The 14,799-nt window shown below is 39.7% G+C and overlaps 1 protein-coding gene across 2 annotated transcripts in view; it reads left to right on the top strand.

Annotated features, from left to right (window-relative positions):
* The first annotated feature begins 2,246 nt into the window (after window positions 1–2,246).
* mtmr3 (myotubularin related protein 3) overlaps window positions 2,247–14,799 on the top strand; it is a 48,363-nt gene continuing 35,810 nt past the window's right edge. For both annotated transcript variants that reach the window (XM_034133240.1, XM_034133239.1), the window contains exons 1-5: window positions 2,247–2,432; window positions 6,671–6,744; window positions 9,323–9,374; window positions 11,750–11,839; window positions 12,800–12,916. In XM_034133240.1, the coding sequence (XP_033989131.1) occupies window positions 9,372–9,374; window positions 11,750–11,839; window positions 12,800–12,916 (210 nt within the window). In that variant the 5' untranslated portion in view covers window positions 2,247–2,432; window positions 6,671–6,744; window positions 9,323–9,371. The remainder of the gene's footprint in view (window positions 2,433–6,670; window positions 6,745–9,322; window positions 9,375–11,749; window positions 11,840–12,799; window positions 12,917–14,799) is intronic.

Raw genomic sequence — 14,799 nt, 5'->3', positions numbered from 1 at the left:
GGAAATAGCAGGACGAGGCTGGTGGGGTTTCAGATCAGTAGACTTTGCTCTCTAAAATACTCTTTCTGTTTTCTCTTTGGAGCCACAGAAGATTTTTCTCTGGTTTTCGTACCATCATTTTTTTGTGCATAATATACTGTATGATTAGAAGTGGCATTTCTAATGTGGAAATAACATTGTCTTTCATGGTAACATGGACATATGACTGAAAAAGAAATGTATTGACATGCATTATCTCTCCATGTAAAGCTCATCTCATCGTTTTGCATGCAAATCCATTCTGGTCTCATGACAGGGGATAGGGCTGTGTTTTTGTGTTGTTGTTCTTGCACAGGGACATTGAATCAGTCTTTTTACATTAGTGAAGTCCATGCATGGTGCAGCTGATAAATCTGGCTCTCACAAAGTCATCATCAAACAATAACTTCCAGGTAAATATTTAAATCAAGATTATTTTGTGCCATATCATACGCCTCATGCATTATCCTAACAGGAGTAAAGTGGTGAAGTGTGATTTAAGAAGGGTGTAGGGCTTTTTTGTAAGTTAAGAAACAGAGCAAAGCTTTTTTCATAACAGCAGCCCTACACATAAGATGGTTTTATTTTGTAATTGACATGAGTCACTAAATAAAGAGGCAATTGGTCGGATTCAAAATTTGAATGATTGTTATCAGAGTTGTTAATATAAAAACAATATTTACAACTCTTGGGAAAGTCCGCTGTGTGAGCCAATAAAGAGAGACGTCCTGCAGGCTTCAGTCACACATGTCAGGCTCGTAATGTTAAAGAATGGACAAAGGTATGCCAAGCGTCTTGGAAATTGAATTTGCATATGTAAGCCATCATTCAATACATACTTGTTTAAGATCCTGCTGTGTTGTGTTTTTATTTCTTCATGGTGAAGTGCACACACCCACAATACAGATAAATACACACAAATGAATGCTAACATTACAACTTAAATCTATAAAAACCTCACTGTAATGTGTAGCCTATTTCAGGAATCTAAAACGGCATGATATATCGTTAACTACAATGTTTTATTGCATTTTATACCTCAGTACATTTTAATTAGTAGAATGTAGTCAAATACATAAACGTAAAAGACCCTGTACAGAAGAATTAAAAAGATATATAGTTGGATTTTTATAAATGCCAATCATTCTTTATCCCTAAAAAACCCGGTATAACAATTTGCCGGTTAATTCATTACAAAACATGCAAACATCTTCATTTGTAAGTAAAATATGTAAGATAGATGTAGTGAAATAAAAAGCTCAATATTTCCCTCTAAGTTTAGTAGAAATATAAAGTTGCAGTAAAGAAAATACTTAAGTTAGGTATAAGTACCTCGTGGTGTAAAGTAACTAAGTAGATTTACTCAAGTACTGTACTTCAGTAAAATGTTGAGGTATGTGTACTTTATTTGAGTATTCAAATGTTGTACTTGTACCCCACTACAATTCAGAGGTATATTGTTTACTTTCACTCTACTACATTCATTGAATATCTTTACTTACTTTTGGATTATTGATATGAAATATAATTAACACTTAATTGAGTTACACCTGGAGTAACTTTCACAGGCTACCCTGCAGTCTACAACATTTGATCATTCTTAAATTAATCAATAATTAAAATCATATATATATATATCATTCTGAAATGGACCAATCTGCACAATGACTACTTTATTTATATTTTGATGCTAATACTTTTCTACTTTTTCTTGAGTAACATTTTGAATGCAGGACTTTTACTGTAACAGAGTATTCCTACACTCTGGTACAATTGTGTCATCTACAACTAAATACACATTTTAAATGTAATGTTAAATTCATCAACATTTGTGAACAAATGCAAGAAAAACACGTTTTCTTTACAAGTAACCAAAGGAAGAATTAATTAAATAAAACAATTAATTAGTTTAAAGAGTTATGTGAGTTGTTGATTGTTGTGCCGGATAATGTTGATAGTCAATTCATATAATACATTAATAGGAAAATAATAATAAAATGCCTGAGATGTGGGACCTGGTGTATCAGGTCAGTCTGATTCTCTCATGCTGTGGCAGGCAGAGAGAAACTGTCCTGCAATAATGCCGCTTTTTTCATTTCCCCTAGTAATACTTTTAGTTTTCCACTCCCTCATCAGTCCCAGTGTTTACATGATGGCACCGCATGGCGTGTGTTTAAGCCTGAGCCCCGCCCCTCTTGGCCTGAGACCGTGGTTCTGACGTGATGACGTCACCACGTAAGTTGTTGGGTTGGAGACTTTGATGGCGTCGAAGGCTCGGAGCTGGAGAGGGACGCAGTAGAGATGGCCTCGGCTCGGATATTATGACTAATGCCTATTTGATCGACGTTTATTTGCTGCTTACTAACTGCACGGGTTTCGGGTGAACCTTTGGCTTCTCATCGGTCCTGCAGCTGGTGAGTTATCCGCCGGTTGTTCTCTTTCCTCGGTTTGTTTTGACAGAAGGCCTCCGTGTTGGGTTCCGCCCTCCATCTCATGACAACAAAAACAGTTGGTAGCTTAGCATGCTAATAGGTAGCCGAGCAGTTTACTGGCTGCTCTGTGCTTCAGCGACTACTGGCAAACACTGTACAGTAATATACGATTAAAACACAACATATCATTAGCTTTTTAGTAAATGTTACAATTGGCTAATTGCGATGTTCATATTCAGTTTTTCAGCGTTAGCTTGCTAGCAATACTTTTAACTATTTAGCTAACTATTGACGTTAGCTCCAGAAAATCCATCCTAAAGCTAACCTTACCCACAGAGAAGTCAGGGCAGCAGGTATGCTGTTTTCTGCTAGCTCTACTTCTATCTATTGACATAGGTAGATATCTAATCTAAATTATAATTTAAATAACGTTAGCTACTGGCTTTTATGTGGAAATAAACAGTGGAGGAAAGTAAGTAGTATTTAGTATTTTAGTATCTACTCAGGTACTTTACTTGAGTACAATCTTTAGGGACTTTTAATGCTACTTTGTACTTTTACTCGTTTTTTTAGCAAACTTCAAATAACGTTAGTATTTATGTTGCTTTTGTGCAGTTTTTATTATGCCGGCGGAATTTTGTGCAGTGTTGGAAAGGGACTCAGATCCTTTACTTAAGTAAAAGTACAAATACTATGGTCTTAAAATACTCCCCTACAAGTTAAAGTCATGATTTCAAAACGTTACTTTAGTAAAAGTACAAAGTAACACCATCAACATGTACACAAAGTACTCATAATGCACAATGCATGGCCTTTGTTGTTCTGCACAATACAAAAGTATTATCAGCTAAATGTACTTCAAATATCACAAGTAAAACTCCTTAACAGTATTGTATTATTATGGTTAATATATTATCCTGTTTTTATACATTTGAGTTTTTTAGTTTCTCAATGTGAAATGTATACTTGAAATATTGTTTAGATAAGTACTTCAGTATACCACATCAGCATATCATGTGCTTTTATATATACAAAGTAAGTGTGAGTGTTAAATGAATGTAGTGGAATAAAAGGAACAATATTTACCTCTGAATTGTAGTGGGGTAGAAGTATAAAGTAGCTTTAAGTGGAAATACTCAAGTAAAATACATACTGTATATGTCAAAATAGTACTTAAGAACAATACTTGAGTAAATATACTCAAGTATCAAGCCGTCACAGCTTGAAATAACGTTAATATTTAACCTAGCAATTGAACTGCTCATCCAGTTGAATGTTGTTTTTATGACACAAATCTAGCCGACATGTGTGAGTTAATCCCTTTTACCGCTGTTGTTTTGATCATTTTCACCCTCACACCGTCCATGTAAAGTAACTGTCACTCGATGTACTTTATCGCCTCAGTCAGCGTTTTCTTTTCAACTTTAATAACATGAGTTAGCAGATGGAGGCAGTTTGCTGTGTTGCGCTGCAGCGTGTCACGGGACAGGAGGAACGTTAAGGCTCTAAGGGGCTTAGCCTTCCTCTCTGAACTCAGACCCGACTGAGCTGTAAACAGAGCCCTGTGTGTGTGGCAGATATGCTTTATCAGGTGGCACCGGCAGTAAAGGCTGGACTCCTCCGTCAGCCAAGTTATGATGACCTCCCCCCTCTGGCAGCCTCACACCACTCTCAATGACCAGGCAGTGTTCAGGTCCTCATGTGCCTTTAACCCTGCTGTCTTGTCCAAATACTCTGGTCTTAAAATACTCAACAAGTCAAAGTCAACTTTATTGCCGATCTTTCAGTTTGTGTGTACAGATAGAGAGATCGAAATACCGTTACCCACAATCCCTAATACAAAAATACAAATATATATAAACATATGTATATCCTATATATACACGATCAACAGACACATTTATATACATATGCACACATTAATACATAAATAAAAGCACAACAATCATATTGTGTTTTACATGTTATTGCCTCAAGGCCTTATGATGTCTTCCACAGTAGGCATTTGAACATATAACATTTCTGATCACCACTTTAATTTAATTTTGAGTGGTTTGAGTGGTCAACTTTGTAAGACCTATATTGACTGCCATAGGAAGTGAATGGGTTTATTTTCATCCATCAGATAGTACACACCCACAAACCGACAACCATGTTATTTTCAGTTTCTCTTCTTTTAAATTCACTGCAGTTATAGATAGATAGATAGATGGAGGAGTGTGGCGCAGTGGATAGAGCGTTGGTGTTCGGATCAAGGGAGCACAGGTTCAAACCCCACTGCAGTCAACATGTCGTTGTGTCCCTGAGACACTTCACCCCAAATTGCTCCTGTGGGGATTGCCCACAGTATTGAGTATGTAAGTCGCTTTGGATAAAAGCGTCTAACAAGTAGCATGTAATGGATAGATAGATATATGGATGGATAGATGGATATAGATGGATAGATGGATAGATAGATAGATAGATAGGTACTTTATTGATCCCAATTTGGGGAATGTTTGCGTTGCAGCAGTATTAAAAACAAGGCAATGTACATACGAGAAATAAAGACACTAGAAATAAACAATCCAAAATATTCCTGAAGTAGAAATAAATAGCATTAAAAAGTGGAAATAAATAAATAATTCATGTGAACCAGTCGTCTGAAATATAGTCTACAGCTTAAAAGGGAGTTAAATACAATGTTGGTGATGAGCCAAAACGGAATGGTCAAATGTGTAAGAAACACCAAAGTGGGGGGGGGGGGGGGGGGAACGAACAGGACAAGAGGGTAAATGCAATGGGGTTTTGCTCTTGTTTCTACCCTTTATATCTGCTCCTGAGAAAGTGTGCTAAGGTCCCGTGCTCCCCATTCACTGACCTCAGATCAGATTTCAGTCTCTGCAAGAGTAGCTGACCTTTACAACCCTTTGTGGGCCTGAATGCAGAGAGAGAGATCCCTAACAGGCTGCCTTTACAATACCATGTAGAGAGGGTCTGACATTACCTGATAAAACAAGTTGGCTCCTTTTCAGTTTCCCCAGTTATTTCTACTGTACACTGGACACAACAAATCAATACCAGGCAGCAGCCAAGTGTTGGGCTGTGCCAAGTCTGTGTGCTTGACCAGCTGTTTTTAGTTCAAATAGGGCTGTACCATTAAGGAAAATGTTATTGAATAATATGGACGAGGGCAAGAATTGAATCCCATTAAATGCAATGTTTTAGTTTAAGGCGAAGTATCTGAACATACTGCAAACAACATTATGCAGACCTTAATAAAACAAATATTACGGTTAACGTTTCCGCCTTCTTCGAGAGAAGATCGAGGGTTTTTATCGCTTGAAATGACGAAAAGAAAAAAGGACAAGGACATCCCTCTGTTGGAGGGGCAAAGGAGTCTGGTGGGATTATTTTCGCCGCCAGCAAAGCGTGTTCCTGTGACGGAAAGTGTACTGCCGGCGAGCCTTGACGGGGGGTGCTAGTGCAGCACGCGCGAAACTGAGTCTCCGTGGTGAACTGTGTTAACATGAAGAGCCGTTTAGTGAGCCGGATCATTTGGCTCTTCTTAGTGAGCCGAGCCAAATGATCCGGCTCACTAAAACGAGCCGGAATTCCCATCACTAATACGTAAAGAGATTGTATCTATAAGGGACGGCTCAATTCAAAATTCAAGTCACGTGACACAACGTGACGTCACACAACCTCTGAGTGGACGCCCTCTCAGCCCTGGTCTGGCGGAAACACTGTTTCTTATTAAATAACTCCAGACTTAATAACAGCTTTGTTGAGTACAGTTTCTCATAAAGTAACTCATCTTTTCCAAATCATCTGGGGCTAGCTTTAACCACAGGAGGCTATATTTAAAAAAAAAAGAAGTACATCCACAATACCTTTCATTAGCTCGTGTTGACCTCCAGATGTGACGGCAGGGGGTAAAATAATATTATGCATGGATCAAGTGTTCTTGTTTATTCCTGCATGTGGACGTTACATGGTCAGTTCATATGCCTGCCTGTGTGCTGGTTAGACTACAGTTAGTGCTTTAGGATCCAGATGGCTTTCTTTCCATCCCACAGCTGAGTGTAAGTGGTATCTCTTCCCTCACATGCACGCCGCTCTGACCACCAGCACAGCTATATTTACGAGGGAATCAAAAGAGCTTCTGTAGCTTGACTTTTCTTTACTGAAAAAGTCTGCTTTGTTAGGAAAATAATGTTTGTTTTCCTTCGTCTCCACAGATTTCCATGTCTTACGTGTAAGAGTTTCCAAACAGGATCATCAGGACTGCTCACTGTGCGTTACCGATTGTCTGGTAAGCCTAAACATATATATGACATTACTGGTTTTATTTGCTGCTTCTTTAAATGTGGCCACCAGTGTTTTAATTTAGGGCTGCTCGATTATGGCAAAAATCATAATCTCGATTATTTGGGTCAATAATTGATATCACGATTATTAAAAAACGATTATCCATTTACTTTGAAAACATCCATTTATTGGAGAAAAAAATGTGAACAGTATGTTTTTAACAGTTGATTACCCTGAACTTTAAGTATAATTCAACTGAAAAAATAAATACATTTGTTTTATTTCGATTATGTTGTTTTCATAATCGTTGCAAGCCAAAATCGTAATTGCGATTTAAAATACAATTTAATTGAGCAGCCCTAGTATAATTGTATCTTTACTGGATGAGTAGGGGGTTTAATTACATTACATTCAAGATTTCAATATGACACCGAAAAGGCACTTTCTCCAAAAACAAATACCAACTAATGATCATATCTAACAAAAGATGAGTTAATGCAGAACTGGTTGGCATTCAATTATATTTCATCCCCACTCATGCTTGCAAATCAAAACAAAAACTTAACTACATTTTAAACAACTTATCATATGACTTACTGAAGCCCAAAATCCTGCCACTGCTAGCCAAGCCCCGCCCCCTTTGAGTGCCATGTCATACAAATAGATTTTCTATTGAGCGTTTGGAACTCACTGTACTGCCTATAGGGGCTCGCCACCTCCTGTCGACCATGGGCTCTGATCAATGATTTTGCCCAGACCCCTGAGAAAGTATTTACACATGCCAGTGCCTGTGAACAACATCCCAAATGGAACAGGTCAGCAGTTTGACCTGCAGACCCTCCCTGCAGAGCAAAGCCTTTCTTCTGAGTTATTGGAACATCTGCAGTCTCAGTCAATCTACCAGAGGCATCGCTAATGAGTTAAAGGACAGGTGGCTGTTTGGTTTCTCATGTCAAGGTAGTGAGTCCATTCAGAATATAAACAGTGATCTGTGTTTATAATATTAATGTTTTTATTCTATATATACATTTGTTTTATTGGGTAGTGTGCTTTACCATATTTTAATATACATATCTTTAATCTAATATGGACTAACTGTCGCAAAACCCCACTTCCCCCAGGATGAATAATGTAAACATGTGCCCAGAGTTCCCGTTAGCCGGTAATTACCGGACAATGACCGGTAAAATATGCTGAAGTCCGGCAAATCTAAATCTCTCCGGTCAAAATGTCCGGTCAAAATAATTTTCCCTTAGCGCAATACCGCATCAGTTGCGCCACTTATGTGACAGACAAGAATAGTATGTGACAGACAAAAGAGTATGTGACAGACAAAAATTGTCAATTCTAATGTCTAACACTTAATGTGGAGAAAGAGATGTCCTGTATGGGTTGATTGTGCGTTGATCTGTTGGTAATGCCTCGGGGTTCCGGTGGGCATGTAAACAAATGCATAATGCTGCGCTATACTTTGTGGCCTCATCCGGTTGCATAGCGACGCTTATTGTTTAGGTGTCTTTTAACAAGCAGGTAGTCATATCATTAGCTAGAACTAGCTAGATCTGATCGATATGGACATAAATGCGAGTAAAGTCTAATCTGACAGGAGAGAGAGATCGGCTGCTGCTGACGAGTCGACACGCAGCTCTGCATGATCCCCTGCAGCGGCGAGCAGAGCAAAACACACTTCAGGTTAGAAAATCACACGTAGCTATTTTAATTACCTCTCAAACTACCTAAACTAGTTATAGATATGTTTAGTTTTACTGTCGGGTCACTCATTACTGGATCCGCGAGCTGCATGATACTGACGGGCTGTCAGGAGAAGGAGAGAGCGCTCCGTTTATTATTCCCGCGTTTTTGTAAATTACTGTACACTTTTGAATAATGTAGTTAATCTACTATAATTAGTTTGTTTAATGTCGAATCATATCAATTTGTTTTAAAGCTCAATAAATAACAAAGAAGACCTTTAACCGGCACTTATCTAATTTTGTCCGGAAGATTTCAACTTTAACGGACATGTTGACCGGCAAAAAAATATTCTAACGGGAACTCTGCATGTGCCTCCTTTGGGGCAACTGCTAAAGCATATGAAAAAACAACACTGTCATTTCATTGTTTATCAGATAAACATATATGTTATTAGTGCATGTTATGCTTTTATATTAGAGTTTACATTAGAGAAACGACAGGAAATGAGTGGAGAGAGAGATTGGGAATACATTGAATCAGGGACATTGCATTTTGTGGTAAGTGCCTCAAGCTCAGGTAAACTAAATAGCTTTAACATTCTCCTTAAACAGTGATATAAACATTACAGGCATTCATTTAAAGCTTCATATTTATGCTGTTTAAATAAAAATAAACCTTTTTAAGTAAAAAAAAATACACATATATCTGTTTTTCTATCCTATTTCTATGTCGTTATTTGTCAAATGTTGCATTACAAAGTTAGGAAAGCAGTGTTGAAGTCACGCCTGATGTTGCTTTCCTCACATATAACGCAATGTGTGCACAGTATCCTGTATTAGTAACATGTTTTACTGGCAGAATAACCTCTCTATGTTGCTCTCGTGCAGACTGGTCCCGGCCGTTCCTCGTTGGTTGACCCACTCCTTCACCGGCGCCATGGTAAAGCACCTTCCCCTCATGCATGCTTTTTAATCAGTGACTGCTGTGTGTCCGGGGGCATGCGCTGCGTTCTGCAGAATGAGAAACTCCCCATTGATTTTCACTTTTTAAATCAGCTCTGTTTACCAGGAAGCAGACGGTCTAATCAGCTGCATCGGGGTCAAAGGTCGTCCCCGGCTGCTGTCTGAGCTTTTACTTAAATGTGTGTTGTTTTGTTGCATCATGACATAACGTGTGTGTGTGTGTGTGTGTGTGTGTGTGTGTGTGTGTGTGTGTGTGTGTGTGTGTGTGTGTGTGTGTGTGTGTGTGTGTGTGTGTGTGTGTGTGTGTGTGTGTGTGTGTGTGTGTGTGTGTGTGTGTGTGTGTGTGTGTGTGTGTGTGTGTGTGTGTGTGTGTGTGTGTGTGTGTGTGTGTGTGTGTGTGTGTGTGTGTGTGTGTGTGTGTGTGTGTGTGTGTGTGTGTGTGTGTGTGTGTGTGTGTGTGTGTGTGTGTGTGTGTGTGTGTGTGTGTGTGTGTGTGTGTGTGTGTGTGTGTGTGTGTGTGTGTGTGTGTGTGTGTGTGTGTGTGTGTGTGTCCTTGCTATGACCTTTGTGCTGAACAGTGGAAGTTCTCAGATCCCTTACTTAAAGGGGACCTATCATGCAAAATGCACTTTTGTACGTCTTTTCTACATGAATATGTGTCCCCGGTGTTCCAGGGAACTCACCAAGTGTCAGAAAACACAACCCTCTCTATTTTCCTCCATACCCAAATCTCTAAAAAAGGGGCTGCAACGGATCTGATAAAAACTGATCCAGATTTGAACACTGTCCTGACGTCAGGACGGTGGCGCTACGGCTATTGGGCCAACTCCACCAATCAGGAGGAGACAGCCACGGCCATTGCCGTTCGAAAGCGCTGGAGACGCTGTAGTACATATGCCAGGCCTGTAGGTGGTGCTGTTCTCACAGAATCAGCCCTTGCTAAAACAGCTAAAAAATGTCAAATTGAGCAAAATGAGGCATGGCTAAAATGCATGATGTGTTTGGTATTTTGCACAAAAAAAAGTATAAATATACCTTATATAGGTATGGTCCTACACTATATTATTCAAATATAGCATGATAGGTCCACTTTAAGTCAAAGTACTAATTACACACTGTAAAATACTCCCAATACAAGTCAAAGTACTGCATTGAGAATTGTACTATGTGCTTAGGAAAATGTACTTAGAAGTACAAGTACCTATTGTAGAAAACAACTCCCAATTAATGAAAATACATTAAATAATTACATTGAAAACCCGCAAATCTTCACATTTGAAAAGCTGAAACTGTGAGATGTTTAACACAAAAACAGGGGAGAGTGGGAGAGAAACTCCCTCTGGAGGGAACACAGGGATTTCAGCCTTTGCAGACCATTTACATGCACTAAAAGCTATAGAACACACTACAGGAAAGCAGAACATGTGCTCTATAAGTACAGTACTCGAGTAAATATACTTGGATACTCTCCACCCCTGGTGCTGAGTCAGCATCCTGCATGATGTGCCCTCGCTGTCCGTTATCTTCCACCACTGTAATCTTTCTCTGCACAATGCTGGGACTAAACTCAGCTCCTAACCAAACACAGCTCAGATTCTTGTCGATGTCTGTCGGCACAAGGCCAGACGTTTTCTCTTTTCTTCCACCGGTTCTCTTTTGAAGAGAAAACCCTGACTCGGCTTGTATATCCATGCCTCACATTCCCCGCTGATAGACATCCTCAGTGTTGCGTAAGAAAACGGTGACCTCAAGCCTTCATGAAAGCCCGCTACATTTTTACATAAAAAAAACGTAATTTCTCCGAGCATAAATCATATTTAGATTCTCCTTGCTTCACAGACTTGTGTAAATGAATGTCTATGTGGAGTTTAGGAGGGTTTTTGGCGTGTGGTATTCCATGGTTTGTTGTGCAAGGGGTGATTATAGTCAATTAGCCTGGGTTGCACATTACAGTGTGGGTGGGAAGGAGAGGACAGCCACACAAAGCAGCATTGTCAAAATGGTTTTAAATCAACGGTCTGTCACCACAAGGTTTGCCATTTCTACATTCATTTATAAGCCAATCAATCGGAGTCGGGACTATTTAGGAGGAGTAACACCTGTTTTACACCCAAACTTTCCACACAAAAAATACTTTTAAGATGTTCTTCGGTGAGGATTGTTCACATGTTTCTACAGAGCAGCAAAGTGGTCAAAGCTGTTGATGCACGAGACGGGAGGCAGGGTGATAAATGAGGAAATACCCCCTGGAAAAATGTTTGAAATGCCATAGTGAAACTAAAGAAAGTAGATGAGTGAAAGAAGGTTGTTAAAGCTGACTCAGTAAAGAGTTAACGGGTCTTTCCCCTGCAGGAGGAGGAGGGCCAGCAGAGCTTGGAGTGCATCCAGGCCAATCAGATCTTCCCCAAGAAGTCCCCCGTCCTGGAGGAGGAAAACATGCAGGTGAGGAAGCTGCTGCTTATCTCGTGCTCGACCCAGCTAACCTGTGTAAATATGTGTCTGTTCCCTGTGATCAGTTACACACTCACTGACACACACATGTGACTTCAGACCACTTTCAGTTCCACCAGGCTCCGGGGCAAACGTGCAAAAGTCAAGTGATATGTGGTGCCACAGTTATTGTGTTGTTCAGGAGTGAGAATGCTTATCTGAGGCATGATCTTTGCAAAACAGATGTTGAAAAGTCCTTATTGGAAAAGTAGTAGACTTGCTGGTTTCTATAAAAAGTTCACTAGCTGGAAAAAGTTCCTGCTGTGAAACAGAGGTGTACATTTTGTACTTTATCGAGGCAATAGGCAAGACTCCTGAGGACTTACTAATGCTCATTTGTTCAGGTTCATATTAGCAATTTGTGCCTCACGTGTCTCCATGCTTTTCCCAGTCTGCTCTGATTGGTTAGCTGGCCGGCTCTGTTCCGATTGGCCTCTATTTTCATTAACTCTACATGTAATCGTGACGTGCATTTGGTCCTGTGTGAACGTACCGTACATATAGTCATGATGTCCATATAGTCATGATGTCCATATAGTCATGATGTCCATATAGTCATGATGTCCATATAGTCATGATGTCCATATAGTCATGATGTCCATATAGTCATGATGTCCATATAGTCATGATGTCCATATAGTCATGATATCCATATAGTCATGATGTCCATATAGTCATGATGTCCATATAGTCATGATGTCCATATAGTCATGATGTCCATATAGTCATGATGTCCATATAGTCATGATGTCCATATAGTCATGATGTCCTATAGTCATGATGTCCATATAGTCATGATGTCCATATAGTCATGATATCCATATAGTCATGATGTCCATATGTTTCCTGCAGCAGTTATCATGCCAGCTGATCTGCAGAGTGTCTGAATGCTTTGTCTCCTGCTGTTGCTAGGTGCCGTTTCCTGAGCTTCACGGGGAGTTCACGGAGTACGTGGGGCGGGCGGAGGACGCCATCATCGCCATGTCCAACTACCGCCTGCACATCAAATTCAAAGAGTCCATCGTCAACGTGAGTGTCTCTCAAAACTCAGGGGGGAGTTTCTGCTAATGTTTTGTAAATGGAACGAGTCAGAGCCGTGGATCTGTCCTCAGTGGCAGCAGGGCCTCCTGACTCTTCATCACTTCTGCTCTTCCTCTCCCTCCTCTCCCTCCTCTCTCGCTGTTGCCTTGGTTGCATTTGTTCCACAGGGGAAGCATCACAGTCGCACCTCCCTCTCTCTCGCTCTCTCTTTTCTCCACGTTGAGAAAGAGAGAGCTTTGTCACCCAAGGGTGGCTACTCTCTCTCTCTCTCTCTACAAATAATAAAAACATCCCCATGTTTGCCACCTCAAATATGTTCTCTGAGTTATGTTTTTTGATTTGAAACTGTTCTTATACTCCTTACATCAGACTGGCCGTAGGATTTATTACAACCTAGTGCCACGCCACATTTATACAGACATAGAAATAGAGGGACCAAACATTTTTTAAGAGAGACGGTGGCCGTTTCTCAATGTCGAGGAGGCTTGCTTGGTAGCACATTTAAAGAGTCCTTCAGCGCCACTCGATGACCTAGTATACTTGAAATAGTGGCTCTGGAGCAGCTTTACTTGACATTGAGAAACACCCTGTATCCGGGTTTCTCTCATGCTTTATTTACAGGCAGGTCTAACTCAAGTATTTCTACTATTGGACTAAGAAATGTCACTTTAAATACCTTTTGATATAGGATATGTTGAGATGACCAAACGGAAAGTTGTGCAATGACAAATCTTGCGCGACAGAAAAAGCTTTGACTGTTTCATTTCCTTCCCTTTTAAAGACTGGGCAACTTATTTCATACATCAACAGAGGCTGGTGATATCCTCCATTTTTGTTATTTTCAATAAATCTCAAGGAAAATCCAGTAGATATTAAACATGGTACTGCAGCTGTAAATACTCAAATACATATACTGTGCAAAATATTCACAAAAATGCATCAGATTTCGTCCTGTTTTGGAAAATGTTACAAGTGGGTGCTTACAAAACAATCTGTGAACTACACTCCTTATTTTAGGCATCTTGAAATAGTATTTTATAATGAAAATAAACGTATTTAACAGGTTTAAGGACTCATTCCTGAGTACAGAGCTCTGAGCATGAGATAAATACCTTTTTTTTCTGATTACATCCTGATTTAAAGTAGACCTATCATGCTATATTTGAATAATATAGTGTAGGACCATACCTATATAAGGCATATTTATACTTTCTTTTTTTTTCAAAATACCAAACAGATCATGCATTTTAGCCATGCCTCATTTTGCTCAATTTGACATTTTTTAGCTCTGGGCAGATTCAGTGAGAACAGCACCATCTAGAGGCCTGGCATATGTACTACAGCGTCTCCAGCGCTTTCGAACGGCAATGGCCGTGGCTGTCTCCTCCTGATTGGTGGAGTTGGCCCAATAGCCGTAGTGCCACCGTCCTGACGTCAGGACAGTGTTCAAATCTGGATCAGTTTTTATCAGATCCGTTGCAGCCCCTTTTTTAGAGATTTGGGTATGGAGGAAAATAGAGAGGGTTGTGTTTTCTGACACTTGGTGAGTTCCCTGGAACACCGGGGACACATATTCATGTAGAAAAGACGTACAAAAGTGCATTTTGCATGATAGGTCCCCTTTAAATTAGAATTTGAACATTTTTAGAATATCTAATTCAAGCAAATGTACAGTTGTTAATCGTTTGTTTCTGTATTGGTGTCAAAACTTACGTACAATATCAGCAAGAGAGACCTTCATTTTTACGTCAATCTCAATTTTGGGGTTATACTATATACTTTGTAATTTTGGAAAACTGGAACATGTACCAGATCCAACATGATGGTATTGGCTGTATAATCACATGGCATTGTTTAGTTCACAAACCCTC

Source organism: Trematomus bernacchii, unplaced genomic scaffold (assembly GCF_902827165.1).
Source record: "Trematomus bernacchii unplaced genomic scaffold, fTreBer1.1, whole genome shotgun sequence".
Classification (NCBI taxonomy): Eukaryota; Metazoa; Chordata; class Actinopteri; order Perciformes; family Nototheniidae; genus Trematomus; species Trematomus bernacchii.
Note: the sequence above shows the minus strand (reverse complement) of the source record. Positions and strands in the feature narration are given on the sequence as shown.